This window comes from Marmota flaviventris, chromosome Y (assembly GCF_047511675.1).
Source record: "Marmota flaviventris isolate mMarFla1 chromosome Y, mMarFla1.hap1, whole genome shotgun sequence".
Taxonomy (NCBI): Eukaryota; Metazoa; Chordata; class Mammalia; order Rodentia; family Sciuridae; genus Marmota; species Marmota flaviventris.
This window is the reverse complement of record NC_092519.1, coordinates 17,482,808-17,497,938: the sequence shown is the minus strand read 5'-3', so window position 1 is coordinate 17,497,938 and position 15,131 is coordinate 17,482,808. Positions and strand designations below refer to the sequence as shown.

Genomic DNA, 15,131 nt, shown 5'->3' with positions numbered 1-15,131 from the left:
TTAATTCCTCCAGAGCCCTTGCTCCACCCTCATCAAGGACCTGCCCTTGCTCCTTCCTGTTGCTAAGGTAGACTGTCCCAGGAATTGCCCCTCCCTACAGGCAGCTTTTAAGGTGTTAATGTGTCCTTAGCTGCTGCTTCCTGCCCTTCCCCCTTCATCTCCCTTGTTTGTCACCTTTGTGCCATCTCACCAAGCATTCCTGGGCCTAGTCACCAAGGCAGGAAGGAGAAAGACAATGGGAAAGGAATGGAGAACACAGGAAGCCTAGTACTCATAGAAAGGCTGAACACCTTGCTTCTGGGAATACCAGGATACCAGCTATGGCCCCTTCTCCCTCCTGAGGAGAAGTCTATGTTACTCCTTTAAAAATAAACCCTGCTTTGTATGCTTGCCTGGGCTTGCTTCTCTAATGTTCAAACTTCAACATGTGAGGGGGCAGAACTCCTCCCCAGTAACCAGCGGTATCAACACCACAGGCCATATGTGCCCCAAGCGGGGTTTCATATGCAGGCTTTATGGGCTGAGCTGAGCAGGGTTATTATTTCTTTCTGGTTTAACTATTGAGAAACCAGCCTCTACCTCAGCGCAAATCCTGTCCAAGGAAGGGGGAGTGACCCTTGTCCTTGGAAAGACCCACAGAGCACTCCTAGGCTCATACCCACACTGCTGAGTTGTTTATCTACAAATAACAGGAAAGATCTGCAGTGCCAGGTGTCCCTGACTCATTCAGGCTAGGTAGGGAGCCATAGCAACCCCCTAGCCGCCACCAATCAGCATGACACTCGGAAATACCTGTGATGTCAGATGACCCTCCCAGTAGTTTATGGTGGTTGATAACATGTTGGGAAACCATGTAGTTCAGCACATACTCCCCTCATGGCCTAAATAAATCACTCTATGGGGAAGGCAGTGGAGTCCCTGACTTCCCCATAGAGTATATAAAACTGCTGCAAACCCTGGGCTCAGGACCTCTCAGCGTCACCAGCTGAGGTGTGTGTCTGGAGGACCCAGCTAGCTTGCAATGAACACCTCTTTGCAGCTTACATCGATCTTGGTCTCTGGTGGTCTTTTGGGGGTCCCAAATTCAATGATAACACAGCTAGAAGGAGGAAAAAGGCAGTATCTCTTCAAAGTGGCCCTTTATTATTTATTAACATTTTTAAAGTTTATGGAGAAATCGTTTACAGAAAAATTTTAACAATGATCATTGGGTAAAGGAAGATAAGTGCACTAACTAGTAAAGGGATCTCAACACAAAAACTCATTTTCCCTGGAAGCAATGCACAGCAGCAGACGCAGCGACACAGACATGGAAGAGTGCACCAAATGAGGACGACCTATCACAAGCACGTGGGGATTGAAGATTGAACACCACGGAGGAGGCTTGTAAAACCAGCCGTCATAACGCAGGACGGCCAGCAGGGGGCACTCTGCTCACGGCGAAGTGTTGAAAACAGGCCCCCTGCATCAAGGAGAGGATTGTAAACTCAGGAAACTGGATGAAGCCTACTGCACAGGAGCACAGCCCAGAGAGCAGAGAGTGACTGCAGAGACGTGAAAGAGAGGTCTCAGGAGGTGTTGGCAAGGAAACTCTTTCAATCTAGAGACCTCTAGGCCAGCTAGGGATTAAGTTGGCATTAAGAGAGATTCAGGGAGAGAAGCTACTCAGTCCCTTGCATGTGCAGGGGTGTCTCCCTCAAGTAGAGACCCAGAAAAGGCCCAGGTTGCTGAAGACCTTGGAGCCTCTGGAGTACAGAATGGAGTACAGAATGGAACCAGTGGGTGTCAGAATGGTGACAGCAGGGAAGGGAGATGGGTGGGGGAGGAGGGGGCCTTGCTGTGCAGACAGGTCTCGGGGTGTCCGAGCTGGTGGGAGCAGCCCTCTTCCTGAGACTCCTTCACTAGCACAGGTTCCCTCACACACGGGGTCTTCAGAGCCACTCCTGTGCCCACAGTTGCTCAAAAGAACAACCTTGGAACCATCGGGCATATTGGGGGTCTGCTTTGGTCTCCCAGAGTCACAATTCAGGGTGGCCTGTGGTGAGCCTCAGGTTGGGTTGATTCCTCTTTCTCTCCAAGGGACCCACGTGGGAAGGGTCGGCCAACGTCATGGCTCCTGAAGGCCTCCTCTGGCACAGCCCATGGGCCCAGTTCTGTTCCCCTTGTGCGGTCCTCACACAGCCACCGTCCCTCACTGCAGCATGTAGCACCCTCATCCGTGTTCTGGGTACATCATGTCACCCCACTCTGGAGGCCGCCTGAGTCTACTGCGATCCCTTTTGGATGCTGTGGTGATGGTACCTGGTGAGAACCACTGAGAGGGAAAACGTAAATTTGTTCTCATGGTTTCAGAGACTTAGTCCAGGGCCAGCCAAGGCCACTGCCCTGGGTGGGTCTTTGGGGGGCAGAGCATCACCTTGGTGGAAGGGCGTGGAGGAGGGGAGATGCTCAGGGCGTGAGGTCAGCTTCTGCCACAGCAATCACTTCCCACCCGCAGAAGAGGGGGTGTCACACGCCATCACTTTTGCTTGTGGGCTACGCTAGGTTTTCTCTGTGTCTAGGGTTTCTTTGGGGGGGGGGGCTTTTGGTCAGTTTTTTCATAGTATTATTTATTTATGCTTTACAGCGTACATTTACACCATACAACACATATTCATGACATATAAGCCTTGTGTTCGCTCTTCCCTGCAGCCGAGGTGTCCAGCACAGGTCGCAGACCTCACCCCAGTCCTCCCCCACTGCTGGGTCTTCTTTTGAAAGGGCAGCTATAAGGTGCCCACTCTGCAAGGCCACCCACAGTGCTCTTTGTCTTCTGACTCACATTCAGTTCCAGGGTCATCTCCAGACCTGGAAGATGAAGTCCATGTGAACGTTCAAATGTGGTTTTTGCAAAACTGCTTCTATGCCAACATAAAATTCGGGTGGTTTAGATGGCTTCCCTTTTATTGCTCTTATTTGGAGATCGCAGGAAGACATTTGGACTGAGGAGCTACAGTGTGCTGTGCAAGCCTCTCTCCTCCCCAAAGCCCTTACTATCTAACACCATCACCTGGGGGGGAGGGTAAAGATTTTCATATAAGACTTCAGAGATCCAGGTGTGGCAGACCCCCTGGGCCTCTGAGGGCTGCTTCCTGCTCACAGATGGCTCCTTCTCCTGGTTCCTCACATGTGGAAGGGCAGCAAGCTCTCTGGGTCTCTTTGATAAGGACCCTCCTTCCATTCATGGCTGCACCTCAAGACCTCAGCCCCTCCTAGAGTCTCACCTCCAACCCCAGCCCCTGGGTTTGGATTCAACGCAGGAACCTGGGGTCTCCCACACTCAAGTCGCCATCTATCCTAGCTGGCAATTTATGCTGGGTTCACAAACCTGACTATTCCAATAAGTTAATGAAATAGTGAAGACAGCAGACGAGCTCACAGAAGTACCTTTTCAAATTCTGGAAATGGCCCTCCCACCCTAGGGGTCCGTGGAAAGAGGGACAGCCGCTGGAACTCGTTATTCTGATAGAGGGGACACACAAAGGGAGGTTCCACAGAATATTCTATCCCAAGAAGTGCAAAGGGGTCAGGTTTCAGGGGGTGGAGTCTAGCTTCCTGATATCTTGCTGTCAGCAGATTGACTGACAGCTCAAAGGCCACGCCCATCTCATTTTCTGTGTGGGCATCATAGGCAGAGCAAGGGAAAGGCCACCTACATCACCGGCCCAGACAGAGGGGCAACCCGGTTCAGTCCATCCACTCTCCACATTCTCATCGCTCTGTTCCTGTGTGGCAGCTCCAGGCACTCTGAGGTCATCGCACTGGTCAGAGGACTGCTGGTCACTGTATTAGTCTTCCTGGGATGCTGTAACAAAAGACCCCAGCCCCGGGGGATTAGAGACCCCCAGACCCTGACTACTCATGGATGACCTCAGGCCACAACCCGAAGACATCTCCACCTCTGCCTGATGGCCAAAGCCATCTCCAGCCCAGTGGACCTTGAGATGAGGAAAGAGATGGCAGCTGGCCATCGCTAGGAGCCCTGCTTCCTCCCCACCACCCATGCTGTGTGGAACAGAAAGCCAGCTCATTGGGCCAGCTGTGTCCCCAGTCACCAGCCCACCTTGACACCTCTGAGTTCTTCAGCATCCTCTGGGCTGGGTCACCTTCTTCAGACTAATACAGTGACCACCTTGACTCTGTTGACTTTATAGCCCAAGTCCCCACAGAGGCTCCTTGTTCTTAACCCATTAAGTGTCAAGCTTTCAATTCTGCAAATGTATCAACAAAATTATTGTATTATCTTAATTATTATTACCAGGGATTGAACCTGGTGTGCTTAACCACTGAGCCACATCTCCACCCCTTTTTTTTTATGTTTTATTTTGACACAGACTCTAAGTTGCTTAGGACTTTCCTAAGTTGCTGAGGCTGGCTTCCAACTTGCAATCCTCCTGCCTCAACCTCCGAAGTGACCAGGATTACAGGTGTGTGCCACTTCAACACGATTATTGACACGGGTGCATTAAAATAGGTAGAAAATCTTAATGTAGAGCTCATGTATGTATCATAATTTTATTATTATACAATGAGATCCTATTTTATATATACTGTAGTCAACTTTCTATGGGTATTCCCCATCTGGAACAATGAGACAGTAGAATCAGGACCCACTCATCTGCCCCTATCTCCAAAAACTCCCTTAAATCCCGCTCCCCAGGGAACCAGCTCCCATGGCACCTAGACCATTTATAACCCAAGAGATCACGCTCAGTATGTTGGACAGTCTGCCTAGCAGCACCCGATGAGCTTGCTTTCTGTGATTCTTAGAGATCTCTGCTGCCAGGACCCAGGTCTCCTCAAAGAACATAGTCTTGTCTGCATCGGTGGTAATCCCAATGACTTGGGAGGCTGAGGCTGGAGGATTGCAATGTGGAGGCCAGTGTCAGCAACTTCGTGAGGCCCTGAGCACCTCAGTAATACCCTGTCTCTCTATAAGATATTTAAAAAGTCTGGGGATGTGGCTCAGTGGTTAAGCACACTGGGTTCAATTTCCAAAAACAAACAAACAAAAATTATGAGGAAACAATCCATACAACATACTGAGCGGCTAATCTAGGATATTCGAAGGTGAGATTTGGCAAATGCATTCCCAAGGTACTGTATTTGGGGTTTCTGGATATAACCCCATCTGTAAATCCGAGCACATATGGAAAAGCAAATAATTTAAATTTGCAAATTAAAAAAAAAAAACAAAAAACAGAGACTGTTTCTCCAATCCCAGTACCACCTCTGGGGATTCCAACTCTTGAGTTGAGAGGGGTGAGACTCCTGTATTTTCAACAAATGCCCCATCCCCAAGGGTTTAGGGCAGCCCTGACCTTTGGGAGGCTCTGGTTTGGTTTGGTAAAACCAAAACTGGCTTGGAACAGTGAAAACAAAGATTACCTGCCTCTATGGAAGAACCAGGGCCAAGGCCATCATGCAGGTTCTGCGTTCCAAGTCCCTTGGCCCAGGGTCCCTTTATCTTAGCACGCAGACACCCCAGGCCCTGTGGGCAACCATGGAGCTCCAGTCCAGCACCCTACAGGTTCCAAACGCGGAGCCTGATGGAGCTGAACTCGCACCAATTCTATGATCGCTTTGGGGCTGTCCAAGACCCTGGGTGGGATGAAGAAATAGAGTCCCCTGCGCCTCCCTGGCTGCCTGGAGGCACCTTGCTCGGGCCCCACCCGGGTTAAACAGCTCCCAATGCCAGGCTGTTTCCAGGTGCCAACACCCAAGGCCCACCCGATGGGACGAGACGCCATGCCCGCGCAGGTGGGATCGAGCGCCCAGGTCTGGGGTCAAGGTCCAGCAGCAGCGCCAGCGCGCAGCCTTGGGATCCCCGCAGAGGGGCGCACGCAGGGCCAAGGGACGCGCTTCGGACACCGCCAGGTTCGCGGACCCCAGGACTCGGTCCCACTCAGGCCCGGCGAGGGAAGGAAGCAGAGGTGCCCCGAGAGACAGCGGGTCCCCGAAACCCAGCCCCTGACGCCTTCTCTGCGCAGGGCTGGGGTGGGGCGCAGAGGGAGGTGGAGGGGGGCCGAGCAGGGAGGAGGGGGCACAGGCCGAGCAGGAGGGGAGGCCCGGATGGAGCCGCGGAAACTGTGCCTGCGACGGCCGCGGGGCCGCTCCAGGGTCGACCCCCCCCCCCCCAGCCACGCACGCACATTTTAAGACACGCAGCGCGATGCCAGTGTCTCCCCGATGAAACCGAAGCCCTCTATGTCCCGTCCGGGTCTGTCTCCCCCGCCACGGGCTTGGGTTCCCTCCCCAGCCACAGCCTGTCACACACATTCAGTAAAACACAATCTTGCCCCTCCCCCAACATGGCCGTCACTCCCGCTGAGACTCCTCCCTGCTGAGACTCCTGTCCAGTCCCCTCCCCCCCATATGGCCCTCTCGTCAGCTCACTACCTGAAAAGCACCTGGTCCCCACCCGGGCCCACCTGGAGCCCCCCCCCCCCAACCCCCCGCACGCCCCGCGCCCCCTCCCTGATGCTGCTGGGGAGCCCCCAGGAACAGTCTAAGCCACTGCTGTCCCGCTCCCGGGCCTCTCTCCCCTCCCCCCAGCACTGACCCCTCCTTCCAACACTGGGGCCGCCACTGGACCCCGGCGCCGCCCCTTTCCCTCCTAAGTCACTCCCCAGTTCTCTCCTGGGCCCATCAGCCCACCCTGGCGCAGCTCCGCGGTGCCCAAACCAAAGGCCCGCCCCTGTCCCGCCCCCAGCAAGTCTAGGGCCCCTCACTCTAGGCCACGCCCCGTCCTGCTCTGAGATCCCTAAGTCCCCCATCCCGCCCCAGGGTACCTGTGCCCCCTCGCCCCCTCTGGACCCTCTACTAAAAAACAGGGACTGCGGACCCTTGACTTTCCCCCATCCCCGCCCCCCACCATGGCTAGGTCACGCGGGTCCTCTAAGTTGCCCAAGGTACCCCCGTCCCTCCAGCAGTGAGGTCCCCCACCTCAGGTCCCCCACCCCCACGGTGCCTCATCCTCTCTCCCCGCGCACACGGTCTACGGCAGCCCCCGCCCCTTCCTTCTGGCTACCCTCCCCCAGCAGGGCTTGGTCCCCGTCCCCCCCCCCCCCACACACACACAGTGACGTCCGCCCGCCTTCCCTCCCGGTTGCCCCACCCCCAGCGCGTCTGGGACAGCCAGTCCCTCTGGTCCTGGGGCGGGTGGAGCCCAGGACCTGCTCTGGTACCCTCCCGGTTGCCGCTAGCGCGGTGGGGCGCCTGGCCCCCTGTTGAGAGGCTCAGGGACTCTCTTCTCTGCCGGCTGCCCTGGTCTCTGGGGTTGCTGTGATTCCCCCATCTGTGGTTTAAAATCCTAGTGTCCCTGCTCGTCCGGTCCTCCCAGTGTCCTGCCTGCCCCTTAGCGCAGCCTTGGCTCCGCGCACTGTGGGCCAAGGCGCCTGCCAAGCATCAGCCACCTCCTGACCCACCAAGGACCCCACACGGCAGGCCCCGGGCTCTGAACCCCAAGTTCGCCCGCGCTTTACTGAGAGTTGAGCTCAAAAGACCTTAACAAGGGAGGAGCGCAGACAGGTCTGGTGACAAAACAAACTTAAAGAGACCGAAGTGTCACCGGGGTGCTTTTGGTGAGGCTTGCAGTAGCGACAAAAGGTCTCCACAAATACACAAATTTCAGTGGTCAGAAATCTCCCAGGATTCAGTTCCCCGATGTCCAAAAATAAATGGAAAAAAACCAGAAGTGAAGAACTTGTAAGTGAGGCATTTGTCACAGCACATTGTAATAAATGTTGTGTTTTATTATGATTTGAATCATACGTTATGACAGGCATCTATATATGCTGGACAAGTAGAGTCTATATAGAGTTAGGTACTAGCTGAACTTTCTACCTCCTCTGAGAGTTTAGCAATGTGTCCCGTGCGGATAAGGAGTGGACCTCTGCGCTGTTTTCATGGGGTTAAAGTGGAGGGAACTTTCTTATTTCGAGGGCTCAGGATCGGGTTGGTTGCTGGGAATCTCCAATTTGGGTGCAAAGAGGAAATGGGCCTCTCACAGTTCATCTTGATTGTGTGGCAGTAACTGCTACTCCTCCCTGGTTTGCTTTGGGCTGTTGGACCCCGTGCAAAACCAGAGGCTTCCCACCGCTGGATAATTCTCTCAGGGCTCAGTAGGCATCACAGGAGTTGGGTAGCCTCCTTGCTTTCCACTGGCTGGATGCCAGGATCAAGCCCTCCCCAGACCTCTGCCGTCTAGATGTGCGTGCTGTTCACACCTAACTTTAGGAAACTGCTCTGCAACTTCTACTTTGCACGCCAAATCCATTTATTTTCTGCCTTTTGTTTTTCCCTGCAGGGACTCCACGCTGCTTCTCGTCTTCTTTTTGTATGCCTCTGCAGACCTGTGAGCCAAAATCACCGAACACCTCCAACCTATGTGTTCCTATGTCTCTTCGTGGTCCATGGTCACTAGGCTACCTTTTCGCAGGGGGGAGAGACACGGAATCAACACACAGACTCCGGGAAGTGGTGACAGAACTGGCTGGAGACCCACCTCAGACCACCTTCCAGTAGCTCGGTTTATTGTTGGAATGCACACCACTATTATAGGGTTCGAGTGGGGCGTGTCTGCCAGTCAGACATAAGCACCTTAACATCTATAAGCCAGTCATCTTCTGCCTACTGTAACCGCACTATGAGGAAGCACTAAATATTGCTGCTGTGAGGGAAGGCAGTCTGGAAGGGTCTTTGTCCCTGAGGGAGGGGGGTTATGACTTGGGGGGTTACATGCCCTGAAACATTTGACTCTTGGTTTTTCGGCCTGGTAGTCTGGTAGCTTGACAACGCTGACCACAAGTGCTGAGGCTGTGGTTTCACACTCGCTAGAGCAGAGTGCCCCGTCCTACAGGTGTTCCTGTCAGGCCTGTATGATCCATCAATCGATCATCGATCGTAGGTTTTCCTAGCACTCTGAGCTGCTCGTAGCTAGTAGTTGTGAACTGAAAGTTTTTCCAACACTCCAAGCCATCTGCTCTTGGCAGATGTTCTGGGCATCAGGGATATCGGTTGCTATGGGAACCATACGCTGGGGAACAGTGTGGTTTGGGTGGTGGGGTGGTGCTGTGTGTGTGCAGTTAGTGGAATGATTCGCTGAAAATCGACCAGTGCAAATGAAATTTCTTAGTGCTGCGGAACTCAGCACCACACATGATTCTTTCCCAAGAGTAAAAACAGGGTCTTAGCCCTCTCAAACAACTTGAGGCCAGGCTGAGTTTGTGAGGGGTTTCCTGGGGCTGCTGTAATAAGAGACTTAAACAAAGAGACTTCAATCAAAAGCAACCTATGACCACCACCCCCTCCCCCATCCCTGGAGGGCAGAGGGCTGAGACCAGGGGTCACACAGCTGCAAGGATCCAGGAGGGTATCTTCCTGCCTCTCCCAGCTCCTGGCGCTCCAGATGGCCCTTGGCTGGTGGCCCCATCACTTTAGTCTCTGCCTCCATCTCCACATGGCTTTCCCTCTGTGTCTGTGTCCCCTCTTCTGTCTCTTGGGAGGACACGGCCATTGCATGAGGGCCACCTGACCCAGGGGGAGCCCATCTCAGACCCTTCACTAACGACCTCTGCAGAGAGCCTGTTTCCATATAAGGTCCCACTCACAGGTCCTGGGGTCAAGGTGTGGACAGGACCTGCCTCTTACAATGGTGTCCAGCTCCCTCCACAGGCTCCAGGGAGGCTCCTCCTGCCTCTCTCAGCTCCTGGGGTTCCAGGTGGCCCTTGGAAGAACAATATGGTGACCCCTCAAAAGCTTAAGACTGAATCACAATGTGACCCAGCAATGCCACCGCTCGGTTCAGACCCAAAGGATTTGAAAGCAGTGAGTCCAAAAGACACTTGCATATCCTGTGTTCACAGAACCCTGATCCCCAGTATGACTGGGGACTAGGGCAAAAAGCATGTCTTTGTGGGGTGTTGGGGAGATAGGGCCAAAATAGGGGCTTATGGAGGCCAGAGGATCTTAGAAAGTGTGGGGAGTTTTCTTATTTTGCCTAAACTGTGTATATGATTTCATAAAGCCTTGTAAAATTGTACTCTGTTTTAAGCCCTGTATTCTCAGGGTTAGCAAGTCACAAGAATTTTACCGCAAATCCATCAGCATGCATCTGTCTATATATCTATCCATCTGTCTATGTACCAGCCATCCCTCCTTCCACCCATCTGCCCGTTTTCTCACACATGCATGATGTTTTGGTCTATCTACCCACCCATCTACCCATTCATCTAATCATCCATTCAGACATACATACATCTTCACATCTGTCCATTCATCCTTCCACCCACTCACCCATCCTTTTTCACCCATTCATGCATCCACCTCCAACTCATTCACCCATCTACCCATTACCAATCCATTTATCCATCCATCCACCCATCCACCCATCTACCCATCCACCAATCTATACAGTCATCTACCCATCCACCCATGCATCCATTCATCCACCTATCCACCAGCCCATCGACCCATCCACTCACCCGCCCACCCACCAATCCACCCATCCATCCACACCTATCCACTCCTCTGCCTCTCCATTCACACATCAACCAATCTGTCCATCCACCATCTACTCATCCACCTATCCACCATCCACCCATTCATCCATCCATCCAAATGTCTACTCACCCATCCATCCATCCTCTTATCCACCCCTCCATCCACCCATCACTAATCCATCTTCCATCCATGCATCCTTCCCTCCATCTACCCATCCACCTATCCATCCAACCATCCAGCCATACACCATTCAGCCATCGAACCACACATCTACCCATATATTCCTCCACCCATCCATTCACTCATTTACCCATCCACAAATTCATCTTCCATCCACCCATCCTCCTCTCCATCACCCATCCATCATTCTTCCAGCCATCCACTCCTTCATCCAACCATCCACCCATTCATCCATCCACCTGTCCATCCATCCATCCACCCATCCATCCACCCATCTATCCTTCCATCTACCCATCCACCCATGGAACCATCCACTCCTCCATCCACCCACCCACCAATCCATCCACCCATCCATTGACTCATCCATCCATCTGCCCACCCACCCATCCACCCATCCACCCATCCACCATCCACCCCTCCATCCACCCATCCATCCATCCATTGACTCATCCATCCACCCATCCAACCTTCTGTCCACCCATGCATCCACGCATCCATGCCCTCATCCACCAACCCATTCAGCCATCCATCCACTCATTAACATATCAGTGTGTCTGTCTGTCCATTTGTCCATCTATATACCTACACCTACATACACACTAAACATTCCGGCCTTAGCTGTGGTTTCCTGATCCAGCTAGGCCTGCAGGAAGTGAGACTGTCTGCAAAAAAGTGAGACTTTTTTTTTTTTAGTTGTCAATGAACCTTTATTTATTTACATGTGGTGCTGGGAGTCTAACCCAGTGCCTCACCCATGCCCGTGAGTGCTAGACCCTCTCCATCAAGCCCTGGGCACACCCAGGTCCCATTCTGCTCATGAGCCCCAGGCCAGGTGCAGTGCCTCCCCGTGCCCCGGGTCTCGGGAGGAATTGCACTTCTCTCCCTGGCTCCCAGGGTACCTTCAATGTCACATGCTGTGGGAGCTCCATGCTCCAGGGAACTCCCAGCCCAGCAGCTCTGTTCCAGCCCATTTAAAGATGAGGCCCTGAGCAGCTCAGGGAGACCCTGTCTCTAAATAAAATACAAAATAGGGCTCTGGATGGGGCTCAGGGGTTGAGTGTCCCTGAGTTCAATCCCTGGTTCCCCAGTGTTATGCTCAAATTCGGGACCCCCAAAAGACCACCAGAGACCAAGATCGAAGTAAGCAGCAAAGAGGTGTTTATTGCGAGCTAGCTCGGTCCTCCGCGCGCACACACAGCAACTGGTGACGCTGAGAGGCCCCGAGCCCAGGGTTGGCAGCAGTTTTATACACTCTTTGGGGAAGGCAGGGACTTCACATGCATCATAGCATCTCTTAGCAAATCATCACACACCGCGGGAAAATCATAAAACAACCCTGAAACATGATTAGCACATTCACTGGTGGGAACAAGTTGGGTAGGGGTGATTGGTGAGCTCAAGAGGGGGATTCGTTTGAACTGATTGGCTTAAGCCAAGATGGGTGTTCGTGCTGAACTTCATGGTTTCCCAACACCATAAAGTACTGGGAGGGTCATCTGGCATCCCAGGTATTTCCTTGTCTCATGCTGATTGGTGGCTGCTAGGGGGTTGCTATGGGTCCCCACCTAGCCTGACTGAGTCAGGGACACCTGGGGCAGCAGATCTCTCCTGTTATTTGTAGATAAACAACTCAGCAGGGTGGGCATGTGCCTAGGAGTGCTCCGTGGGTCTTTCCAAGGACAAAGTTCATGTCCCTTCCTTGGACAGGCTTTGCTCTGAGGTAGAGGCTGGTTTTTCACCCCACCCCTCCAAAAAAAAAAAAAGCCCCCTGTTCCTGCTGATGGGCAGAATCGTGGCCTCTGGGACAATAGCTCCTGTGCCTCTCCTTTGCTAACAAAGCAATATACTCTGCCCCCACCAAAGCTGTGTCCTCATTATTGGATTGGCACTGGGGACAATGATGGAGCTTTCAGTAACTCCTTAACCTCATGTTTCCACCCCCCACAGCTGTTATCTGTCACTAAATTTTTGGTTTTGAAACATTTTGCCTAATTTTAGTAAAGATGCTGTAGCACAGCCTTCTCATGCTTCCTCAGAGGACCCAACTCAAGGGCACTCCACCACTGAGCCACGACCCCCATCATATTTTCTATTGTATTTACAGACAGGGCTTCACATAGTTCTTAGGGCCTCACCATGGCTGAGGCTGACTTTGCATTCATGGTCCTCCTGCCTCAGCCTCCCAAGCAGTTGGGATTGCAGGCGTGCACCACCGTGGCAGACAAGACTGTGTTTATTAAGGAGACCTTGGGTCCTGGGAGCAGAGATGTCATATCAAAATGCAATAAAACATAAGTTTCACATTATGATTTTCTGCCTATTTTAATGCACGATGTCAATAGTCATGTTGAAGTCAGCTGTAGTGGTGCACACTGATAATTCTAGTGACTCAGGAGGCTGAGGCAAGAGGATTGCAACTTGGGGGTCAGCCTCAGCAACTTAGCAAGGCCCTAAGCAACTTAGAGTCTGACTCAAAATAGAATAATAACAGTTAAAATAATAATTTTCTTGATACCTTTGCAGAATTGAAAACTTGGCACTTAATGGGTTAAGAACTTGGAGCCTCTGTGGGGACTTGGGCCTCAAAGTCAACAGAGTCAAGGGTGTGGCTGAGTCTGAAGAAGGTGACCCAGCCCAGAGGATGCTGAAGAACTCAGAGGTGTCAAGGGGGGCTGGTGACTGGGGACACAGCTGGCCCAATGTGCTGGCTTTCTGTTCCACACAGCATGGGTGGTGGGGAGGAAGCAGGGCTCCTAGCGATGGCCAGCTGCCATCTCTTTCCTCATCTCAAGGTCCACTGGGCTGGAGATGGCTTTGGCCATCAGGCAGAGGAGGAGTTGGCTTGGGTGGTGGCCTGAGGTCATCCATGAGCAGTCAGGGTCTGGGGGTCTCTAATCCCCAGGGCTGGGGTGTCTTGTTACAGCAGCCCAGGGAGACTAATACAGTGACCATGAGCCCTCTGACCAGTGCAATGACCTGAGTGTGGGTGTCCCCCCAAAAGTCTTATATGGAAATCTTTACCCCCCCCCCCCCAGGTGATGCTGTTCGGAAGAAAGGGCTTTGGGGAGGGGAGGGGGGTCCTGAGGGTGGAGCTTTCCTTGCTACTGAGAGAGATAAGCAGAGACTTGATCCCTCGGCACATGCCATGTCTTATTGAATCAGGTTTGTTCCTTGGGGCTTCCCCCCTCTGCACCTGAAGTCTGTGCAATTTGGAAGCACCTTCTGTTTGCATAGTGGCCTCCTCTGGGCTGTACCAGGGTCCTCTGTCCCAGCCTCTAATTGCAGGAGGTCCTGGGCTCTTTGCTGGGAGCCCAGAGTGGCCCCGGAGGGTGCATTTCAGTCAGTTGGATTGTGCATTGTGACTTCATGTTGATGTGGGGAGTCACTGGTGACCACCCAACGGATGCCTGAGGTCAGCGTGAGGAGCTGTTTGGACCGGGCTCTGGCTCTTCCCACGTAGATGGTCACTGCCCTTGGTCCTCTGTGTCGCACGAGCACAGGGGGAAGGGGCCACAGCAGGGCTGCAGCCACGGCCGCCACACGTTGTGCAGGGTGCCCAGCTGCTGGGGAACAGTGCCCAGTGACCGCTGATGCTCCTCCACGGCCTGCCGGACTCGGCCCACCACTTGGTGGAACCGGGGCTCCGAGTCGGGCGTGAGGACATGAGACTCAGAGGGGTCTCTGGAGAGGTCAAAGAGCAAAGGCGGGTCATGCTGGACCACTCCTTCCCCAATGCAGGGGCAGACCACCTTCCCGTAGCAGGCTCCAGCACCCTCTGGCTGGAAGATCGGCGTCATAAAGTGCACTTTCCACAGGGTTGCTCCTGGTGGAGGGACGAGAATCACAGAGAGATGACGTCAGGACAACAGCAGGACTCCCCCACGTGTCCATCAAGAGGTGAATAGCACCAGGTGAGGTGGCCCATGCCTGTGATCCCAGTGGCTCAGGAGGCTGAGGCAGAAGGATCGAGAGTTCAAAGCCAGCCTCAGCCAAAGCAAAGCCCTAAGCAACTAAGAGAGAGACCCTGTCTCTAAATAAAATACAAACTAGGGCTGGAGACATTGCCCAGGGGTTGAATGCCCCTGGGCTCTATCCATAGTTACCTGTCTCTCCCAAAAACGACCCGAATAGGTATAATTTAATGCAGCCACTTTGTGGAATATTACACAGCCCTGAAAAAGAAGGAACCTCTGACATTGGCTATACCATATGTGAACCTGGAAAACACTATGCTCAGGGAAAAAAAAAAGCTGATGCAGAGTCTGTGCAGGACTCTTTGTATGAAACAGGCAGAATGAGCAAATCCACAGAAAAAAAGAATGGTTCAGTGGGCCCAGTGGCTGGGGAGTCTGAGGAGGAGGAGTAAATACTCAGTAGGAGGGCTCCCTTTAGGGTGAGGAAAATGTTCA

General features: G+C 53.0%; 1 protein-coding gene and 1 long non-coding RNA gene across 2 annotated transcripts in view; both read right to left on the bottom strand.

Annotated features, from left to right (window-relative positions):
- Positions 1–2,586: 2,586 nt before the first annotated feature.
- LOC139703504 (uncharacterized) lies at positions 2,587–6,290 on the bottom strand. Its single transcript, XR_011705782.1, has 4 exons — positions 6,192–6,290; positions 4,103–4,250; positions 3,696–3,844; positions 2,587–2,847 (listed from the first exon to the last, which is right to left on the bottom strand). It is a non-coding gene; the product is annotated as an uncharacterized lncRNA (long non-coding RNA).
- Positions 6,291–11,863: 5,573 nt separating this feature from the next.
- LOC139703490 (arylsulfatase L-like) overlaps positions 11,864–15,131 on the bottom strand; it is a 32,517-nt gene continuing 29,249 nt past the window's right edge. The window contains exon 11 of the mRNA XM_071606973.1: positions 11,864–14,545. Within this exon, the coding sequence (XP_071463074.1) occupies positions 14,187–14,545 (359 nt within the window). The 3' untranslated portion in view covers positions 11,864–14,186. The remainder of the gene's footprint in view (positions 14,546–15,131) is intronic.